The sequence below is a fragment of the Orussus abietinus genome, unplaced genomic scaffold (genome assembly GCF_000612105.2).
Source record: "Orussus abietinus isolate OABI.00-Male unplaced genomic scaffold, Oabi_2.0 scaffold23, whole genome shotgun sequence".
Taxonomy (NCBI): domain Eukaryota; kingdom Metazoa; phylum Arthropoda; class Insecta; order Hymenoptera; family Orussidae; genus Orussus; species Orussus abietinus.
Window position 1 is genome coordinate 881,168 of NW_019394258.1, and position 20,657 is coordinate 901,824.

Sequence of the window (20,657 nt, forward strand, 5' to 3'; positions counted from 1 at the left end):
AACAGGATCCATTTTCATTTTCAAGTCATCGTAGGTAGTTCATCGCCGCAAATCTTCCTCGACTTGTTAGTAAGAGATGTTAAAAGATGTTTGTTATCACAGAGATGAGGAGAATCCCTGAATGGGGCCGCCATTGGGGGGTATCAGGTGGCAAGTGCGTCAGCCGTCCACATCCTCCACCGGGGGGCAGCACAGAACGCGATTGCACGACCCTGCCCGTGAACAATCTCCCAACTCATTTCTGATTACCCCTGTGGCTTGGGCTCCATCCAACTATTCTTATGTCCATGGTCGCCGCGTGCACGGGATATGGTGGCAGCCCGAATTGCTGTGTTGCCAGCCGGGAAGAGGCCTTGCAAGGGGTCCGGCCCAGTGTTGCCAATTAACGTAATTTCGATGCCAATTTATCGAGCTCAAATCCAGTAAATCCAAATTTAAAGGTCGAGCGCGATGCTCAGGATCGAATCTGCGTAATTATTAATGCAATGGAGATGTGCGATTTACTGAATCCGGACCCAATAAATCCCGGATTTAGGAGGGCGATGGAGACGTAGTCATTCTTACGTCCATGATTCAGACCTGATAAATCCCGGATTTAAAAGTACGATGGAGACGTGATTAAAGGGGCATGGGCAATCTGTGATGCACTCACGAGGCGTAAACTTACGTGAAAATAAATAATTTGTTAAGCTCATCGTATCCGGAGAACGTTAACATTTTTAGATAATTTTGATGTACGTTAATATTATGTTAAAGATAAACGTAGGTTTCTTTTAGTGACGTATCGTTTCAACTACGTTGGTTCATTTTATATGAAAACCACTCGTTGCATGTGAGACCAACATTCATTTAAAATCATTAATTTAAAACTCAATATTGAAATAAAATCTTAATGAGAACAATGTTATTGTCTAATTAACGTCCAGCTGTTTTTTCTGACATTGTATGTCATAATTTGACAACTAAGTAATCATATTTCTTTCCTTTTCCAGATATTTCAACGGTAACCTCGCATTACTACGTGTCTTCTATTTTGGACGTAAGAACATTTTTTGTGTTATGTTACATAGTGCACGAGGAAAGCAAGTTAATTTCACTTTAAAACAATCATTTCAGAATACGTACAAAATGAGAAGGTCAAGGAAAAACTTAATTTTTGATTCCTTGCATAAAAGTGTGGTATCGGTATGTGTAGCATTTACAGCTGTAGGAACGGTATTTCTTATATATCAAGGGTATCAGTACATAACGCATATTCGCCCGATGCATCAAGAAGCGCTAGTTAAATATGAACAAGAGTTGCTTAAAGAAGGTAAACCCATAGGAGATACCAAAGCTACATCTAAGTCATAGTTTACGTTCCATCGGGATTTGTATATTATAAATAAATTTAGTTACATATGTATTTAACAACAATGTTATGTATCGTAATAAATATTCAGGCTTTTTGTTTTGAAAGTATAGCCTAATAGTCGTAACGACAATGTAGTTTTGTATTACAGTTTCATCAATTAAGAAAGAGACATTTAACTTTACTAATGGACCAGGACATTGGGTAGTGCAAATACTTTTTTTTGTTTACACGTCAATTTATCATTCCTAGTTAACAAGTTAGGTTACAATGTTTATGAAATCAACTGCACTTGAGAGATGACAATTAATAACCATTTGCAACTTTAATAACATAATGTAAATGCAACTGTTACGCTAACGTATAGTGCTAACACTGTTTGATTAAAGCTGTCGTAGTACAAAATATCTGAGGAAAAATATAGAGAAAGGCGCAAACACCCCATTTTAAGGTAAAGGATTAACTGATCATATCAGATTAAGTGATATTTTATTTATAAACAAGTGACTTTCACTCTCCATGTAACACGAAGCTCGGAAATGGATTTTACAGTATATCAAGAAGTAGGTATACGTGCTATAGCATTTGGAAGAAAGATTCCGCAGCTACTCGATAAAATTATTTTCGTTATAAATTTTAAGACATCTTCACACTCTAAACTCGAGGGGAAATGCCTAGAAGTAACGTTATTGCAAATGTAATTTATCTTTTACTATATTTTTGACTTAACAAAACGGCCCCATGGATTACGTTATCTCAATCGAAATAATTGTACTTGAATTTCCCTCCTTTTTTGTCCATGACTCGGCCTGCACCATGGTTCATGTTGGTCTCGCTTTTCGAGCTGTCAACCCTGAAATAATATCGTAAACTGTAACGCTCGCCAGCGTGTCCCGCTTTTGTACAGTCCAATTACAAATTAATTTTGGTCCTACCACTGCACTATGCTAATTGTGAATGATACTAAATTTTCTTTTCTGACGGTACAAACGGTGTGGACGCATTGGTTAATCTGGAAATGGAACTGCGACGAAGAGCCACCATCACTTCATCTTTCTCATACAAATGCGTATCGAACTATGTGCGACAAGGATGCAGAGACATCCAAATCTAGCTCTCTCTGGAACAATCGAGCCGTGTATTCTTTACAGGGGAGTGTTCTAGTTTACTATATATTTTAGTGGCTGCCATTATACTCCTAAATCCAGGATATTTCAGGTCCGAATCCAGCAAATCGGATTAATATATGCGTATGTTATGTCTCTAGTTTTCTACACAAGCGCAATGTTACGCCATTCTATTTCTACATAGAAAATAATAAATTCAATTAGAAATTTGATGTTAAACAGGGTTATATCGAAAGAATGTGGAACACAAACGTCAAATTAATTTATTCTTCCATCAAAATATTTCTGCGTTTACATATGTGTTAAAATACGTTTTAGACGACAGTTTTCGAACTCTATTCCGTGGACGACTCGCGCCACCTGACGACGAGTGCCGAGAGCTGCCGAGAGATGCCGAGAGCTGCCGAGAGTCATCGACGTGCGCGCTCGGTCGCGGTCGGCGCACCACCGATGTCAAACCAATATGGCGAAGTGTGTCACGAGCTGGGTGAGACGTAGTGCCGTTTGAAGGATGAACGAGTCGCGGTATGAGTTGAAAATGACGTAGCGTGATGCCGAACGCGTGAAGTACGAAGTCGCCTGCGAAATTGTAAAGGTGCGAGTTCGCTCAGCGATCGTCTCCGTGCGTCAGAGTGCTGTGTCGTCGCCGGTGCGAAATCATGGCCACGGATAAAATAAAGGTCGCCGTGCGAGTGCGGCCGTTCAATCGACGCGGTGAGTTATCTCGCGAGGTTGTCCGCCCACGTCTCTTCGAAATTCTTCCTGCTCGACCCTCTCGACCATCTCCCACCTGTCTCTCGGCTGTCTCAAGACGGCGACACGTTTCCACGGATCTGCTTTCGGAACTCGCGGCCGCCCACAAAGAAGGCTCCGAGTCCTTCCAAGACGCTCGTCCATTCCTTCTTTATCCTCTCCGGTGTTCCTCTCGCGTCGACGGCCCAGCCGAGATTGCGTCGATCGACCACCTCTCGTGATCTTTCTATTCCTTGAGACCTCGCATCCGTCTTTGTTGACGCTCTCCAAATTGGTCGACTCCTATTTGACGTTTCTTCGTTCATACCTTTTCAGGAATGTTCAAAGTTGTCTTGTAATGTTTTTTTTTTTAAACTATAAAATTTCCTCTACCGTCAATCCCCCTCCCCCCTTCCTCGATGCTTGCTTGGAGTATTTATATTGTGAATGGCAAATGACGCTAGTATTTACTTTGCAGCCTCCTTTTGGTGTCCCTCGAACCATCTCTTGCTTTGCGACGAATTCGATTCCAGCGATGTTCGTTATCTATTCGATTTAGTTGTGGCTTTAGAACATCATGGAAGAGTAATGTTCCTTCTTGGATTTTCTTGTCCACTTTATTTCTTGGTTTTCATCGATTTCAATGAACTTTGCCATGCATCTTTTGTGTACGCCATGCACGACCATGTACCGCTTGCTTATGGTCAGGGCTGCGTGTAAAGGGGGGTGTCACTCTCTTTATTGATATCCTTATTTAGGTAATGTTGCTCCAAATTTTAACGAATTAAAAACAGCGAATTAAAGGGAGCGTCTCGTAATAAATTTCTTCATGTAAATCGAAAGAGTGTTGTACGCAGGATTTAAAATTTTAATTATTGTAGTGTTTTTAAAGTTATCGTTTCTAATTTTGAAACAACTATATAATTTACTTTTCCCAAGACAGATTCTTCCTTTTGTGCGCGTTGAAACAAATTTAAGTTTTGTTCGTATTTTTTAATTCTACGTAGGTCGTAACAAAAGTCAATCGATTGGAAGTCTCGAATCCTTGGATCGCTCTTTGCATAAAAAGTAATTTTTTTTTGTTAACTCAGCGAACAAATATGACGTCAGTTAGGTCACCAATTTTGCGGTTAGGTTCGTCGTGTTACAGTTGGAGTCAGGGTTGGGTAAGTATGTAATACGTCATGTAATATAGTTTTCTATGTGTATATTAGGATGTATAACACATCCCTAGTTTTCTCCGCTAACACAACGTATTTTGCGCCCCTTCCATTTCTAAATAGATAATAATAAACACAGTTAAAAATTTGACATCAATCAGGGTTAAGTCGAAAGAATTTTGAACACAAGCAGCAAATTAATTGATCCTTAAACATTTTAACGCGATTACATTTGCGCTAAAAGACGTTTTTAACCTAGCGGATAGATATATCGAGCATCTGCGCCTTGAGGAAAAAAAAAAAAAAGAAAAATTCATTCAACCGAAGAAATATTTCTTTGAATAGTACGAAAGAAATATTTTGTTAATTCCACATATCGTACGTCTACGGCGTCTTTCATTTCGTAAACGTGAATTAATGGTTTTTCCTACGATTTTCTATGATAAACTACTTGATTTACACAATAGACGTCAAAAACCTCGAAAAATTCGAAATTACCCAACTCTGCTTGGAGTGGACCTCGCGCGCACGTGATAGCTGCCATAACCCGATTATTGGAAAATTAAGTCTGTGGAAACTCGTTCTAATAGTCAACGTAAATTTGAAAGTACGGGGTTGGGTATGTCGAGCTATCCTACAACGCTGCGATCCTGTTACTCGTGCTCGAGTTAATAATATATGATTTGCTGTAGTACCGGTAAAGAGAATCAATTCTGTACCAATCGAGACATTCTTCTTTTAAATCTCTGGAGAAGACACTAGGGTTGGGCAGAAGTTTTATTTATAAAATGAAGTTTAGCCACGGTTCGGAAATTTCGGAAAATTAAATCATCATTTGAGCCATGTTTCATATCATTTGCACCTTCTTTGATGGTGTTATTTGATATTGGGTCAAATTAAATTTATATAAAGACGCTAGGTTTTTAAATGCCTTAGAAGGTTTCAGGTTTACAGGACGGCTAGACATTTTCGTTTGACTCCAATTTCAGTGAATTATCGATTTCGATTCTAACCAGCAACTCCTTTTATATTACAGAGCTGGAACTTGGAACGCAATGTGTCGTGGAAATGACTGGGCAGCAGACCATCCTGCAGCATCCGACGACTTTGGATAAGATAGATCGGTATGTGATCCTTTTAGTTTTTAATTAATATTTAATTATTTTGTTCTCATGGGCACAGGACGTATGGTATGTTTAAATTTCTTTTATCGAAGCCAAACAATTATTTGTATCGATTGACAAAACGTTTATTTGATTTCGGTAAATGAAGAACTTTCACGTTCTTAAGTAAAATACATTATTTCTCTGACGTAACTGTCTTAATTTAAATCAATAATTTCTTTAAAGTAATAAATCAACTTGTTTAAGTGTTTTGTATTTAAATTTAAAAAATGATTTATTTGATTCCAACAAATACGTTGAGGGGTGCCGCAAGGTCCTTGGGAGTAAATAGTCTTATGGGTAATACTTCAATGGGATAAAAAAAATTGTACTTGGTGATACGAGTTGTAACATTCTGTGAAAAAGTTATACCAACGGTACGTTCTTAAATTGGTCGAATGTCCAAGTTTCTTTTCCTCTGTTAGTAGAAAATCTCTTCTTCTCTTACAATATTTATTTAAATGAAACATTTATTGAATTCCACTCAAACAAATCATTCTATTACATCGAACAAATATGTTTGAACGAAGTATATACTTGTTCGGCTGTACAACAAAGAAAAAAAATTTGTTTCATTCAAACATATTTATTTTCAATCAAACAAATCGTTTTCTCAATGTCTCCTAGCATAGCGCCGAGTGGTAGTAGCTTTAAAAAATGAAAATGATATCAATAAGCGATCGCTTCCTATCATGAGCATTTGGCCGAGTTTCAAGATCTGCGTGTACGATCGAGATAATTCTGTCACTATCTCGAAGTTATCTATTGCTTCGCTTCCCTTTCCCTGATTGATCTGTTTTATTTTTCTCTTCTTTTTTTTTTTTTTCATGTTGTCAATGACGAACAATGGGAGATGTGAATCAGGCAGTGTCTCGTATCGTGTTGGAAAGTAGCAATCATGTCAAATTAGGTCAGTTCATGTACACGTACATTTCAACGTGTACTTACGACCAGGTGTGATATCGGACATAGGATATCGACGCGAGACTGCAAGTTCTAAGTATTCTGTAGTCGAAGCTTTTATAGGCTTTGTGAGCTTTACGGGGTCACAAGCCAACGAGCGCGTACACTGAGAGAAAGAGAGCCTCTAAATTGAACAATTTGATCCTGTTAATGCTAAAGTTTTGTTAAAGGACCGCAATTTAAGGGTTGATTTACCATACATTGGGGCACTGCACCTAGTTTTTAATAGTTGAGCATCCTCCCGGCTTTCGTACAAATTTTGCAGAAACGGTGATAATATTTATGGTAAAGTTTTTTTTTTTTTTTATCATTTTGGAATAGGTAGGTTACCTTTAAATAATGGCAACTTTCGTTGCACGATGTTGTTATTTACTCTATTTTTAGTAACTGCAATAAAATTACTGGCACGGACGTTTAGCATTGCGGTTTGGTTAAAGCAACTTCCAATTTGTATAGAACGTTACTAAACACTTTGTTCGAGTTAGTTTTCGACCGTGCCGTTAGATGGCGAAGCTTTTTTACTAAGTTCTTTTTGAACTATGAAATCTAGTTAAAGATAGTTCTTTTAAGTATATCTCTCTCTTAGTACCCCATACTTTCTTATTACTTTTCGGGCATTCGACATTTCAGTTCTGCAGATGCGTTAACACTGACCATCTATCTGTATGAAATCCTTGGATGGACCGATTTCTCGCTGAACATTCATTAAGCTGGTTCACACGACACAGATTTTGGTCTGCACGGCGCTAAACAAGGCGTATACTGTTTCAAGACGTCGGAGTCATGCCATTTGAATCATTCCTACTCGTGAGAAGTGAAGAACATGCCCTGAACCCATTTAAATGAATTATTTTTTAACTAGTGTTCATAGTTCAAAGAGGACTCGGACGCTTTTTATAGTAAAATTACCTCTTTTTTTTCTTTTCTCCTGAACTGGAAAATCCAGTAACCGTTTTTATATTCTTCTTTACCTTTTGGGAGGAGTAAAATGAACTATTGAACTCGATACGTCATATACTATATATACACACACGTACGGGATAGATGACGTCACAGGCTTGGTACGCAGGAAAGGGAGAGGGGGTACATTCCAATTCGTAACACTTTTTCGTTACATCTAATCCTATTCAGCATTTTACTCCTCAAATGGTCGAGGCTCGAGCGCCGCATAGAAGTTTTACTTCAGAAAAGTGTCTTTTTAGAATCGACTGATTTGGGGGGGTTTCATTTCAACTTAACACTGAAAATTAATTACCGCGTTTAATACTACGCCCCCAATTATTGTTGCTTTTAGTTTTTTAGTTATTAAATTAGTGGCGTAATATAACCTCTGACAAGGTGCTGCACCTAAAGTGATGTCTTGGTTATGTGCAATCGCTGAATAACTCATATATGTGTACCTCGGTCGTATCGGACTAACGACATTGAATCATAAGATATTGCTGAATGGACGCAGGAGATATCTCGGCCAATGAGTCAAACGAATGACACCGTGTTCAAAGATAACTCGTTTATGGGAATAATTACGCAAAATTTCAAGTAAAGGTCGATTTATACCCCCTTGTTCCTTGTTAGTTCAGTGCCCCGCACACCAATCCAAAATATGATATTGAACACCCATGAAATTGAACGAAAACGTTAACACACCATTTCATGTCTGAGTAATATGATTGATATCCGTCTTTCTAGCACTCTAATAAATACTTGGCGCACTGAGAGAAAAAGAGCTGATAAACTGAACAATTTGGCCTGTTAAAGCGATTCTTGTTAAACGAACGTATAATTTGTCGCGTGCCCCGCGACCTGCACATTTTTTTTTTAATATATATAAAAACTGAAATTTCCTGAGTTTCAGGACCTACCTTAGGGCCTCCATATTCGCGCGGTAAAACTTGAGATGAGGCAAATCGGTACACCCAATTCGGAGAATACTTTCACGAACAATTGGACCTCTCAGTTATATGTGTAGGCTGAAAATTTCATATCACCTTAAAGCATTCCAATGTTTTTGTATTTCAGTGGTTGCACCTCCCTTTCATCTTAATAGCGAAGGTTTGCTTCAGGAATGTTACCTGGGGGTGTGGTGGTGTACTCGTGAAGCCAGTCATAACGTGGTCGAATAATTAGATGTAATTGTTTGTTTCAGAAACAAACCAAAGACGTTTGCGTTCGACCATTGTTTTTACTCATTGGTACCTGGAGCAGAAAATTTTGCCAGTCAAGACGTCGTGTTCGACGCTCTCGGCCGAGATATTCTGGACAACGCGTTCCAGGGATACAATGCTTGTATTTTTGCTTACGGGCAGACCGGTAAGCTTTTCACCTTTTACTTAGCTATTCATTTGTACTCAACTCTAATAACTGTAATTGTTTAATTACACTCTCCGTGTTACAGTAGTTGACCAAATTATTAGTTACACATGTTAAGATTGCCCTATGATGAGTTTGAAGCAGTATTACTTTTTGTATATATGGTGAATGTAAATTTGAAATATTGAGGTATTTCAAAGCTATAGTGTAACTGATAAGTTGGCCACCTGTACATAGACTGTCGTCTCATTTCGGTCAATTGCTTTAAGGCTCGTGTCCACGTGTAAGTAAAACTGGCGAGGTCTGCTCTACGTCAGTTCTTGCCATAGTCTCTACACGGTTTTAGTAGTGAACTTGCGCAAGAACTTGCACTTTCCCGCAAGCACGTGTACCCACCTGGTTGTACATAGAAGTTGAAGTCGCGCGAGTCGATTTCGAATCAGTCCCGAAATTCTTGCTGCAAGCTGCGAAGGGATTTGTATGCGTTTTGGAGTAAGGGGATGGCATCCCCTTGTATCGGTGTCGTACAGTGATTCTACCGCCATCTACATTAAGGAACTAAAGTGGCCCAAATAAAATTCAATATAATGGAAATGGCAGGCCAATTCAAACCTTCATATAGCTCGGTTCTGACCATATTAAAGTATCTTATCGTATAATCATTCTGGAAAAAAAGTTTCGTAATCACAAGATTTTAGAATTGTATTTCTGCAAACGAATGCCGTAAACATGTGGTTATTTTTCCACGCAGCGACTGCAACTGCTATCGTTTCGTTGTACGACATTTTCAATATCGAATATCTCCCGCTAAAGAAAAATTGCAGCAAGTTTGGGACTACCGTGTAAACGCCAAAATAAGTTATTCTAGCAAATTGCCCTGCATGTACTTGCTAGAGCGACTTGCAACTGGAAATTCGCTACACACTTATTGATAGTGTACCCGCAAATGCAAGTCGTTCTAGCGAGAAGTGTCGCAAGTTACTTGCACGTGGAAACGAGCCATTAAAAAAGATACATATTCGCATGGTAAAATTTGAAACGAATCGGTACATGCAATTCAATATATATATATATACACGCTGACTCTTTCATATCACCTGAAGCACATTCGTTAATTGGTACTTTTTTCTCATGATCTAGGGTCTGGAAAATCGTACACGATGATGGGCAGTGGCGACAACAAAGGGATTATTCCACGGCTATGCGACAGTCTTTTCGATATGATAGCGAAGCAACAAAGCTCCGAACTCTCCTACAAGGTTGAGGTTTCCTACATGGAGATTTATAATGAAAAGGTGCACGACCTTTTGGATCCGAAGCCGAACAAGCAATCCCTCAAAGTCAGAGAGCACAATGTCTTGGGACCTTACGTGGATGGTCTCAGCCAGCTCGCCGTGACTGCCTTTCAGGTAAAAATAATGCATTATATTATAAATTTAACTGGATTTTTCCTCTTAATACGTTGAATATCATCCCACGTTTAACCCATCTCGTGCCACGACAGGGTACTTGGCATTTGTTTCGTCACCGAATGTGTTAACAAACCTGTACGTTTCCTTTGTTATTAGGATATCGATAACTTGATGGCAGAAGGAAACAAGTCGCGAACCGTGGCAGCGACGAACATGAATTCGGAGAGCTCCCGATCTCATGCCGTTTTCTCTGTAATTTTGACGCAAACCCTGACGGATGCGAAAAGTGGCGTTAGTGGCGAAAAAGTCTCGCGGATGAGTCTGGTGGACCTCGCGGGAAGCGAAAGGGCTGTGAAAACTGGCGCTGTTGGCGATAGACTTAAAGAAGGCAGCAATATTAACAAGTACGTACTGATTCCTTCGCCTTTGCGAATCAATTATTTAAACGAGGTTGGTCGAACCGGACATAAGTATAAGACCATTAGTATAAGGTGTAACCTTGTAGATGTAATACCGGATCCATGAGACACTTAAGAGATACTCCGGTTAACGTTTAATGTCTGAACGTTCGTTATGGACTGCACTTTTAAAGTTATGATCATAAGATGACTATCGAGTAAAATTATTTTCTTGTTAATACGAGAATGAATCAAAACACGTTACTCTTTTTATAGGTCGCTAACGACGTTGGGTCTAGTGATCTCGAAGCTGGCGGATCAGAATTCCGGTGGCAAGAATAGGGATAAGTTCGTTCCGTACAGAGATTCGGTTCTCACGTGGTTGCTAAAGGTATTGCATAATGGTATATTGTATAACAAGTGCGGAAAGTAGACAGCTGTGGACGAAGAAGAAATTTAAGTTAATTTATGATAGATTAGGTTAGGCATTTATTGGGCGAAGTTCTTTTTGTATCCAAATGTTAATTCAGATAAATGTAACAAAACATTAGATTATAAGTTGTATTTGATTGTAACTGTATTAAGGGTATTGTTATAACGGATTCTTCACTTATTGCAGGATAACCTCGGTGGTAACAGTAAAACTGTAATGGTAGCCACAATCTCACCAGCTGCAGATAATTATGAAGAAACTCTATCGACATTGCGATATGCCGATCGAGCAAAGAGAATAGTAAATCACGCGATTGTCAACGAGGACCCTAATGCTAGGATTATACGGGAACTTCGACAAGAAGTGGAAGCCCTCAAAGAAATGCTGCTGCATGCTAAGGTCAGTCGAACTTTAGAATTTCTATTTTCATTATTAATCCTTTGCACTCTAGGACTTTGCCATTCTAGTTGACGGCGGTGACAAAGTCACCTCTCGAGTGTAAAGTGTTAACATCCTCCTTGATTTGTGGTGAAATGTGTAAATTCAGCGATGAGTAATTCTCACCTTTCTACATATGTGGGGGTTTAATGTATTCAAAATTGTACGAGCGTTTCAAACCTGTTCCGTTTTTTTCAGGGACAGGGATCCGTCGTAGGTCAACAGCGAACGGACATCACGGAGAAATTGTCGGAATCCGAGCGACTAATGAAGGAAATGTCGCAAACCTGGGAGGAGAAGTTAGTAAAAACCGAAAGATTGCAACATGAAAGGCAACAAGCTCTAGAAAAAATGGGCATAAGTGTCCAAGCGTCTGGCATCCAAGTAGAAAAGAGCAAGTATTATCTGGTCAATCTCAACGACGATCCCAGTCTTAACGAATTGCTGGTGTATTATCTGAAGGTACGTACTTTCTTTTTCAGACAAGAACATCATACCTTAACGAATTATGCGAGGTTTTCTTTTTACGTAGAATTACGTCTTTCTCCGGCTTGGATCTAGGGTGCGAATTGGGAATTTGAATATCAGGAAAACGTGCAAGTTGGCACGAAAACTCGATGGAAGCATTAATTTACTACTATGTGCATATATTTAGGTGGCAACGTCCGAGTGGTGCGAGAAATGAACCCGGTAAAAGGGCTTGATTAGAACAGGATTCCAAATTTCACAGTTTCAACGGAAAAGCGACGATTTTTCTTTCTCGTCTAATACCTGATTTCCCCACAACTTCAATTCATGCAGCAGGAATAAATTTTCTGTAATTCTTAATTCTAATATAGCTCAATGTTATGTTTAGGGGACCCACCTCTGATGACATATGTTGTCAAGGTCACCCTCCTGAGTGACCTCTGCAAGTTTTTACCCGTCGCTCGTTGTTTGTTTGTTTCTCGTTGTTGGACATACATCTAAAGACTGGGGTATTACCGCAAGTAACTGGTAGCCGGATTCTAATTATTAACCTAACCTAAACCCACATTAATTTAAATTGATCATTTCAAACATCAATGTACGAATATTTGTTCGCAACGTGTATATACTACGTTCTGAGTCTTTAAATGGACTCCCAGGGTCGAAAACGTACATTCAAGCTCAATTACATTGTTAATAACTTTTTAACAAATAACGAGCGAGGGCTAAAATATTGCAGAGGTCATTCAAGAGGGTGACCTCGACAACATATGTCATCAGAGGTGAGTCCCCTAAACGTAACATTCACCCATTGTCATAATCTAAAAAAAAAGTAACTGGTTTATGGTAACTAAAATACGATGCCAATATTTTTTTTTTCGGCATGATTGTATAACTTTACCCGCAAAATGCGACGAATGTATACAACGTACTACTAAATTAATTAGGATGCATTTGTAGCAATAACTGTGTAATAACAGTGAGCGAAACGCGAATGTGAAATCCGCTAGTCTCACATCGCTATTTTTGTTATAATTTCTTAACAAAGCATTTTGGAACGTGTTTGTAAAAGTATCTTTTGTTTTTATTCGTAGAATGTACAAGTACCGTCTGATCGTTTCGTTTGGAAAAACCCTGTATTACTTATGAATTTGAGATATTTTCTCGTGATAGCAATAAGGTAAAACTAATTACGGACATTTGGATGAATTAGGAGAGGACCCTGGTTGGTGGACGTTCCGCGACTACGGAGCAAGATATTCAGCTCCATGGACTAGGGATATTGCCAGAACATTGTGTCATTACAATAGAGGAATCTGGATTGTACATGACTCCATTGAATGGAGCCCGGTGTTTCGTCAATGGTAGCCAGGTAATGGAGAAAACACCCTTACTACATGGTGATCGAATCGTTTGGGGCAATCATCATTTTTTTAGGGTCAATTGCCCTAGAAGTGCAACAGGTTAGCAATCTTTCTTACTACTTGTATCTATTCAGGCATACCCAGTTTGGAGAAAAGTTTCATAAACTAGACCTCTGTGTCGCCACTTTGACATCACCTTAAAATACGTTCTCAATAGAGGAGATAAATCTTGAACCGTTGTTCAATCTGAAGTTATGACGACGCATATTAATCTGAAATTTATTTCAGCAATCAACAGTGAACCTCAAACCCCCGCACAAACGATCGACTATAACTTTGCGAGGGAAGAACTTATGCTGAATGAATTATCCAATGATCCCATCCAACGAGCTATTGCAAGGCTTGAAAAGCAGCACGAGGAAGACAAGCAGGTATTTTATCGACGATTCTGTATGAATCGACCTCCTGAACCTGTAAGATGTTAATTCGGCCGTGACTTCAGGTTGCTCTTGAGAAACAACGTCAGGAGTACGAACGGCAATTCCAGCAATTGCGCAATATTCTATCTCCGTCCACCCCGTACCCTCCTTACGTACCATACGATCCCTTACGGGGTAGCCAAAGCGGAAAGCTACCCGCTTGCACCCCTACGACGCAGATGCGCGTTGAAAAGTGGGCTCAGGAACGCGACGAGATGTTCAAACGAAGCTTGGGTCAACTCAAGACCGACATCTTGAAGGCGAACGCCTTGGTGCAAGAGGCCAACTTCCTGGCTGAAGAAATGGGGAAGCAAACTAAGTTCAGCGTAACCTTGCAAATACCACCAAATAATCTTAGTCCAAATAGAAAGGTAAGAATAAACGTATGTCTAAACAAACCCTGTTGATTTGCGTAATTATTCCCTGCATACGTAATACTTTTACTTTGTACGATAGCCGAGGAAAAATGGAGACGAAAATGGCCAAATTAGGATGTAATTCAAGCAAGCCTTTTTTGCACGAATCGGTTTTTCACGAATATTTAAAGAAAACACGTGCTTACGGAATAATACCTCGAATAACAGTTGATAAGCACTACATTCTCTATAAAAAGGTCCTTTTGTGATTTTATTGTAAACTCAATAGTTGAGGCAGAAAGCTAAGGGAAAATCGCACGCTCGGATCGAGGTATCGAAGCTACGACTGCTTACTCAAACACTTACCGCTGTTTTTTTTTTTTTTTTTCTCTCTCTAAGCCATTAGACTGTACTTTCACTTAACTTTTGACAAAAGAGACTTTTTCTTTATAAAGAATTCAGTGCTCTTAAGGTGAAGTGAAACGCATCGAGAAATTTGATTGACGTCTATAAAAACGATTATTCTACATCGTCGATTCAATTTCTCAACGGGTTTCAGTTCACCTTAAATAAGATTGTACAAATTGTAAGTTATTTGTTTAACAAGCCTTGTGCGACTTGTATACAACTTCAAAGTTCATGGTTTTTTTTTCTCAGATCAGGGTTTATGTAAGGTATTGGAAAATTTAAGAATTTTTATTCTATTTATCAGTCTATTCAATGACTGACAATATTGAAGAAAATAAGAACGATCATGAAATTGAGGTAAATCAAAGAAAAAACTTGGCGTAATTATCCTCTTTGTAGTTACTGTGTAGCAATGAATTCGCAATGTTATACAGAACGTACGAAACTGTGCTAAGTAATTTTTGAATAATAGTGAAATCGTTCTATTTACAAAAAGTCGGCCCTTTTCCCTTTTCCAGAATTATTTATTTTTTAACATTAGTTTGATTTTAATGAATTCCTTTTGATTTTGTTCTCGCTTTCCCAACACTCTTGCCTACGTAGAGTGTATTCTTTCAGCGTGGAGCTTTTGTTAGCGAGCCCGCTATATTAGTTAAACGAACTAACATGGGTAGTCAAGTATGGTCAATGGAAAAGTTGGAAAATAAGCTGGTGGACATGCGGGACATGTACGAGGAAAGAAAAGACTCCAACTACCAGCGATTGCCCATCGTTAAGGTAACTTCACCTTCGTATTATAATCAGGTTCATACCCTGAGAAAACAGTTTATTTAATCCAAATACAGAAATATGTTTAAACTACTATTATTAAAGCACAATAATTATTTGTATCAATCAGCAAAACACTTATTTGATTTCAGTATAAGAGAAATTTTCACGTTCCTAAGTAAAATACATTATTTCTTTTACGTAACTGTCTTAATTTAAATCAATAATTCCTTTAAAGTAATTAGTTACATTTTAGAAGATCGTTACATTATCCATTAGTTCCCAGCATGCCGTGGTAATTTTGTACGTATCGTGGTCTATTCCTGTAAATCATCTTTAATTGTAGGACGAGGTACCAGGAAAAAATCAGGACCCGTTCTACGAATCACAGGAGAACCATAATCTGATTGGCGTGGCCAATATCTTTTTGGAGGTTCTCTTTCATGATGTCAGGCTGAATTACCACACGCCAATTATCAGCCAACAAGGAGAAGTCGCTGGTCGACTTCAGGTTGAGATCAGTCGGATATCGGGACAATTTCCGCAGGATCGCATATGCGAAGCGGCCTCGGAATCGTCGGCTGACTCTACGTCTTCTGAACCCGAGGACTTTTCCGGATCGAGTCACATCACTTGTCGTGTTACCATAAAGCAGGCTAGTGGTCTACCACTGTCGTTGAGCCATTTCGTCTTTTGCCAGTACATATTCTGGGGGCATCCGGAACCGATAGTCGTACCACCCATGGTCAACACGGACTTACCGACTACTGATTCCGTCACGGGCCAAAGAGACTCATTGGCTTTCAAATTTGATCACACAAAAGATTTCACCGTACCCATTACCGAGGAATTCCTGGAACATTGTGCCGGTAAATATGCATGGATCAACTTAAGATGATATGAAAGAATCAGCCTATGTACAAGACCCTAGAATTGCCATAACACTTTGTGTTCATTCATTACTGCAAACTGCATATAGAACCGTGTGATTTAACAGAGGGAGCATTCAGCATAGAAGTATGGGGTCATCGAAGCGCCGGTTTCTCTCGAAGTAAACCGGGATGGGAAGTAGAACAGCAGCAATTAGCGAAGGCCAGGTCCCTGGCCGACCGATGGTCCGAATTGACCAGGAAAATCGAACTGTGGGTGGAGATTCAGGAGCTCAATGAACAAGGAGAATATTCACCGGTTGAAGTTGTAGTTAAACAGGACATGTGGACCGGTAAAAGATTTCCCTCCACTTTCGTAGATATTAAAGCCCGTAATAATCCTGTATTTAACGGCGACCTTTATCGTATAATTGTAGGTGGTATTTACCAATTACGACAGGGACAGCAACGAAGGATTCAAGTGCGCGTTAAACCAGTTCAGAATTCGGGCACGCTCCCAATAATTTGCCAATCCATTTTGAGCATCGCTGTGGGCAGCGTATCGGTGAGGAATCGTTTGCAAATACCGCTAGATAGTTACCAAGATGAAGATCTCAGTATTTTGAGGGAAAAATGGAGCGATGCACTTATGAGACGACGGCAGTATCTTGACCAACAAATTCAGAAGCTCATCAATAAACAAGGTAAATTTTATTTCAATAAAGGTTTGACAAGAATGGCCGCGGATGTAAGAGCTCTAAATGTTGAGGATATCCTCGTTATACATAAGCGATGTGTTATCACGAGTTGGAATATAAAATCCTCTGCAAACTGTAAGAAATATATATGTAACACAAAAATAGCTCAAATCGCCTTCCTTTTGTTATCAGATAAAACGGAACAGGAAAAGGAACGGGAACAAAGTTTGGTGGACCAATGGGTCAGCCTTACAGAGGAACGGAATGCAGTTTTAGTCCCTGCAGCAGGTTCAGGTATTCCCGGTGCACCTGCAGATTGGAATCCACCTGCTGGCATGGAACCGCACATTCCAGTACTGTTTCTAGATCTTAATGGTGAGCTATTTTATTACTTTGAGGTGGTATGAAAGGGTCGGTCTATATATACCTGAGGATATGGAACGCTTCATTTTATATAATTCCCAACGTAGAGTGTACCAAGCTTCGACATAAATATAAATGTCGGTAACGTGACGCGCCAGCTCATGTTACCACTTGAGTATTCAAAATGGCATTACCACCAAAAAGGGTATAAATTAATTTTAGCTTATCGACGTCGATTAAACTTCTTAGCATCTTTCATATCATCTTAAGTTAAATACATACATGTCTGATTTACTAAATGAAGTATAGTAATATTAAGGTTGAATGAAATGGTGAATATTTTTCTTGTTAAGTTAATTTACTACCTTTTTTTTTTTCTTCTGTTAATATTTGAATAGCTGACGACCTTTCGACGCATCAGTCCGGAGAGGAAGTTTCAGTGACAGGCTTGAACTCTATTTTGCCCAAAGAACACGGAAAGCAGTTTTATCCTCTACACATATTTCGACATTTGGAGAAAGACGTTTGCGCTATTGCGGCTTGGGATTCTAGCATACATGACAACATCCATTTGAATAGAGTTACCGATGGTAATTATTACTTGAAGAAATCTTTAAAAAAAGATTCGACTAAATATGAATTTCTTATCGAATTGAAAATTGAATTCTACCATGAGTTTGGATCACAGTAGCTATACGTTTCTTTTATGTCATATGTAAATATTTTAGCAATAAGGGAATGTCTTAATGTTTAATTCATTGGTTTTTATAAAGGCACTTTCAACGTAGAATATCCTATAAGCACATATTTCTGTATTTCTTGATTTTAATTTTAATTTTCAGCGAACGAACGGGTTTTCTTAATATTGAAGACGACCGTTCGTCTCTCTCATCCCGCACCAATGGATCTCGTTTTACGCAAAAGATTGGCTTTGAATATTTACAAGCGACAGAGTATCACTGATAGAATCTTCAAAAGAATCGTCCGAACGGACTGCTTGTCGCAAACCGGCGTTACTTACGAAGTTGTGTCCAATATACCGAAAGCCAGTGAAGAATTGGAAGATCGAGAAAGTCTAGCGCAAATTGCTGCCAGTGGAGAAGATAACAGTCTCTGCGATGGCGAAACTTATATAGGTAAGAATCTCTTACTGCAATAATGTATATAATATTTTTTGTTAACTCCTGAAGAATCTACAAGTTCCCGGCGATAATGCTGCTGCATCTTATCACCTTTTCGTCGAGAAATAGCTGTCTTCGTCATCAATTGTTCAATTGTTCGAATTGAGCTCCATCGCGACCAGTTTTAATAGTACCTAGGACCGTTACTTCTTTAATTCCTTCTCTCCAATTTATTTAACGCATAGAGACATTGTACGTGCCAACGGTAACGGGAGGTCGGTTGCCTTTCTCCAGTTCATATTGTTGTAATAAAATTGTTAAGTTTTTCAGGGATAAACATCAGTGAACGTGTAAAATGATGCCAGCCAAACCGTCTTTACGATGAGATTATGTTATTGCAACCACAGCACGACTGATAACGTTTTTTCTTCATGTTCCAGAAAAGTACACGAGAGGAGTGTCAGCTGTCGAGAGCATCCTGACACTGGACCGACTGAGGCAAAGTGTCGCCGTGAAAGAATTACTGCAAGCCCAAGGTCAACCATTAATGCGCAAGACTGCCAGTGTGCCCAACTTCTCGCAGGTACTACTGCCTCTTCGACGTCTCGGACGCACTGTATGCTTTTCATGTTATTTATAATTTCATTTATTTTATTATACTTGCTTCTTCTTCTTATACACTTTCATGTTATCATTTTATTTTATTTCCTTCTTATCGGTGCTCATTGTTATAAAGTCATTGAGGTGATATGAAAGAGTCAATCTTTATATGTATATATCTGAGAGGTCAAATCGTTCGTGAAAGTATTCTCCGAGTTGGGTGTTACCGATTCGTTTCAAAGTTTCTCACGTGGATGTGGAGGCTCTAAGGTTGGTTCTAAAACTCATGAAATTTCATTTCTTGTAAAAAATGTGTTTATTCATCTTGGACTAGAACCAACATGGCGGGGTCCGTGCACGCTTTTTATGTTCTGCGCTTCTTGAAGACTTAGAATCGAAAAAGTATTTCAAGGCCTAGCTCGCACAATTTAGATTTCTTTATAATTATTGTACGGAAACTATATATGGAGTGTGCCATTTAGTACAACACCCAATATAATTCGACACAGCTGTTAATATAAATACGAACGTCGGTTACGTAGGTATTTAGAATAATCTTTTTTATCGACGTGTTTCACTTCACCTTAATGTCCAATTATTTTAATACATACGAAATACAAAGACTTAGGTATGAATGAAGTTCCTATTCATTTGTTCTAGAAAATTGTTTCTCTATTTTGAAAACATGTTTTATTTATTATTAAACTGCCGAACTTAATGGTTTAAAAGCATACGTTTCTTGTCAACAGATCATGCGATTCGACACCTCGATGGACTCTTTGAACGTGACACGATCTGAAAGCGTGACAGATCTAAATTCAGAATTAAATGGTTTGCCACATCCACGAAGAACATCTTCTGGTCATTCAAGAAACGACGAGAATTTCCTTACGTCTCCGCCGAAATCTTTCGGAATCGGTAAGTGGTGCCTTACAGTTGTTGATTAATTCTTCTCGATTATATTGAGCTGTTACTCGTTGGCTTCCATTTTAATAATAGACTGTCCGTGATTTCTTAAAACTCTTCGCCGAGTCGTTCAATCGCGACATTGCAAGACTTAGAAAGTCCTTATGCGCGGTTGATATTTAGGAAATCATGGAAGAAACGATAACCTGCGACGATGTGGTTATTGAGTGGAAAGTATTAATTAAGTATCATGTACGTGATATGTTTCCCATTTATCCCATCGTTGATCGGTAGTGACCTATTTTATTCGTGTATATTCTGCGAACCTCTATCAATACCATGTATGATTAACATCTTGATATTTTTTCACAATTATTCTTAACAATACCCCACGGTACTGACATTAGTACACCAGCAAAAAGGTAATTTAGTTGTCAAGTGCAACGAATTCTTTCTCTTCTCGTGTACTTTAGATCAGAGAGCAATCGGACACGCCACGAATTTTGCGGGTTGACCAATAGTACGACTGCATCCACGATTTATTAAAAGTAGTATTATTAAGGTGATGTGAAAGTACCACCTGAAGAATCAAATCGGTTATGGAACTTTTTCCCAAGCTAGGTGTGCCGAATCATTTCAATTCAAATTTACCACGTAAATGTGGACGCCCTGAGGAAGATCCTGAGCAGGGATCAACGCGATTGTATTGAATTACAATTTATTAAATTGATTATTTTATGCCTTTTCAGAGATTAGAATTGAAACTAAAG

General features: G+C 38.9%; 1 protein-coding gene and 2 long non-coding RNA genes across 7 annotated transcripts in view; 2 read left to right on the forward strand and 1 right to left on the reverse strand.

The window, feature by feature from the left end:
• Positions 1–626: 626 nt before the first annotated feature.
• On the forward strand, positions 627–1,481 carry LOC105696659. Its single transcript, XR_001103737.1, has 3 exons — positions 627–734; positions 993–1,039; positions 1,117–1,481. It is a non-coding gene; the product is annotated as an uncharacterized LOC105696659 (long non-coding RNA).
• A 904-nt stretch (positions 1,482–2,385) lies between these two features.
• The window catches only part of LOC105696670 (kinesin-like protein KIF13B), a 36,193-nt gene continuing 17,921 nt past the window's right edge, over positions 2,386–20,657 (forward strand). For 2 of the 5 annotated variants that reach the window (XM_012419307.2, XM_012419311.2), the window contains exons 1-20: positions 2,386–3,192; positions 5,407–5,494; positions 8,643–8,806; positions 9,947–10,215; positions 10,375–10,622; positions 10,893–11,007; positions 11,236–11,448; positions 11,686–11,949; positions 13,169–13,418; positions 13,608–13,750; positions 13,822–14,169; positions 15,166–15,339; positions 15,677–16,199; positions 16,328–16,552; positions 16,637–16,903; positions 17,090–17,272; positions 17,659–17,850; positions 18,103–18,396; positions 18,822–18,997; positions 19,731–19,899. In XM_012419307.2, the coding sequence (XP_012274730.1) occupies positions 3,138–3,192; positions 5,407–5,494; positions 8,643–8,806; positions 9,947–10,215; positions 10,375–10,622; positions 10,893–11,007; positions 11,236–11,448; positions 11,686–11,949; positions 13,169–13,418; positions 13,608–13,750; positions 13,822–14,169; positions 15,166–15,339; positions 15,677–16,199; positions 16,328–16,552; positions 16,637–16,903; positions 17,090–17,272; positions 17,659–17,850; positions 18,103–18,396; positions 18,822–18,997; positions 19,731–19,899 (4,360 nt within the window). In that variant the 5' untranslated portion in view covers positions 2,386–3,137. Of the gene's footprint in view, positions 3,193–4,358; positions 4,377–5,406; positions 5,495–8,642; positions 8,807–9,946; positions 10,216–10,374; positions 10,623–10,892; positions 11,008–11,235; positions 11,449–11,685; positions 11,950–13,168; positions 13,419–13,607; positions 13,751–13,821; positions 14,170–15,165; positions 15,340–15,676; positions 16,200–16,327; positions 16,553–16,636; positions 16,904–17,089; positions 17,273–17,658; positions 17,851–18,102; positions 18,397–18,821; positions 18,998–19,730; positions 19,900–20,657 lie in introns of those variants that run through there. The other 3 variants (XM_012419310.2, XM_012419308.2, XM_012419312.2) reach the window with 3 other exon arrangements.
• Positions 16,069–18,899, reverse strand: LOC105696671. Its single transcript, XR_001103738.1, has 4 exons — positions 18,493–18,899; positions 18,282–18,410; positions 17,626–17,715; positions 16,069–16,183 (listed from the first exon to the last, which is right to left on the reverse strand). It is a non-coding gene; the product is annotated as an uncharacterized LOC105696671 (long non-coding RNA).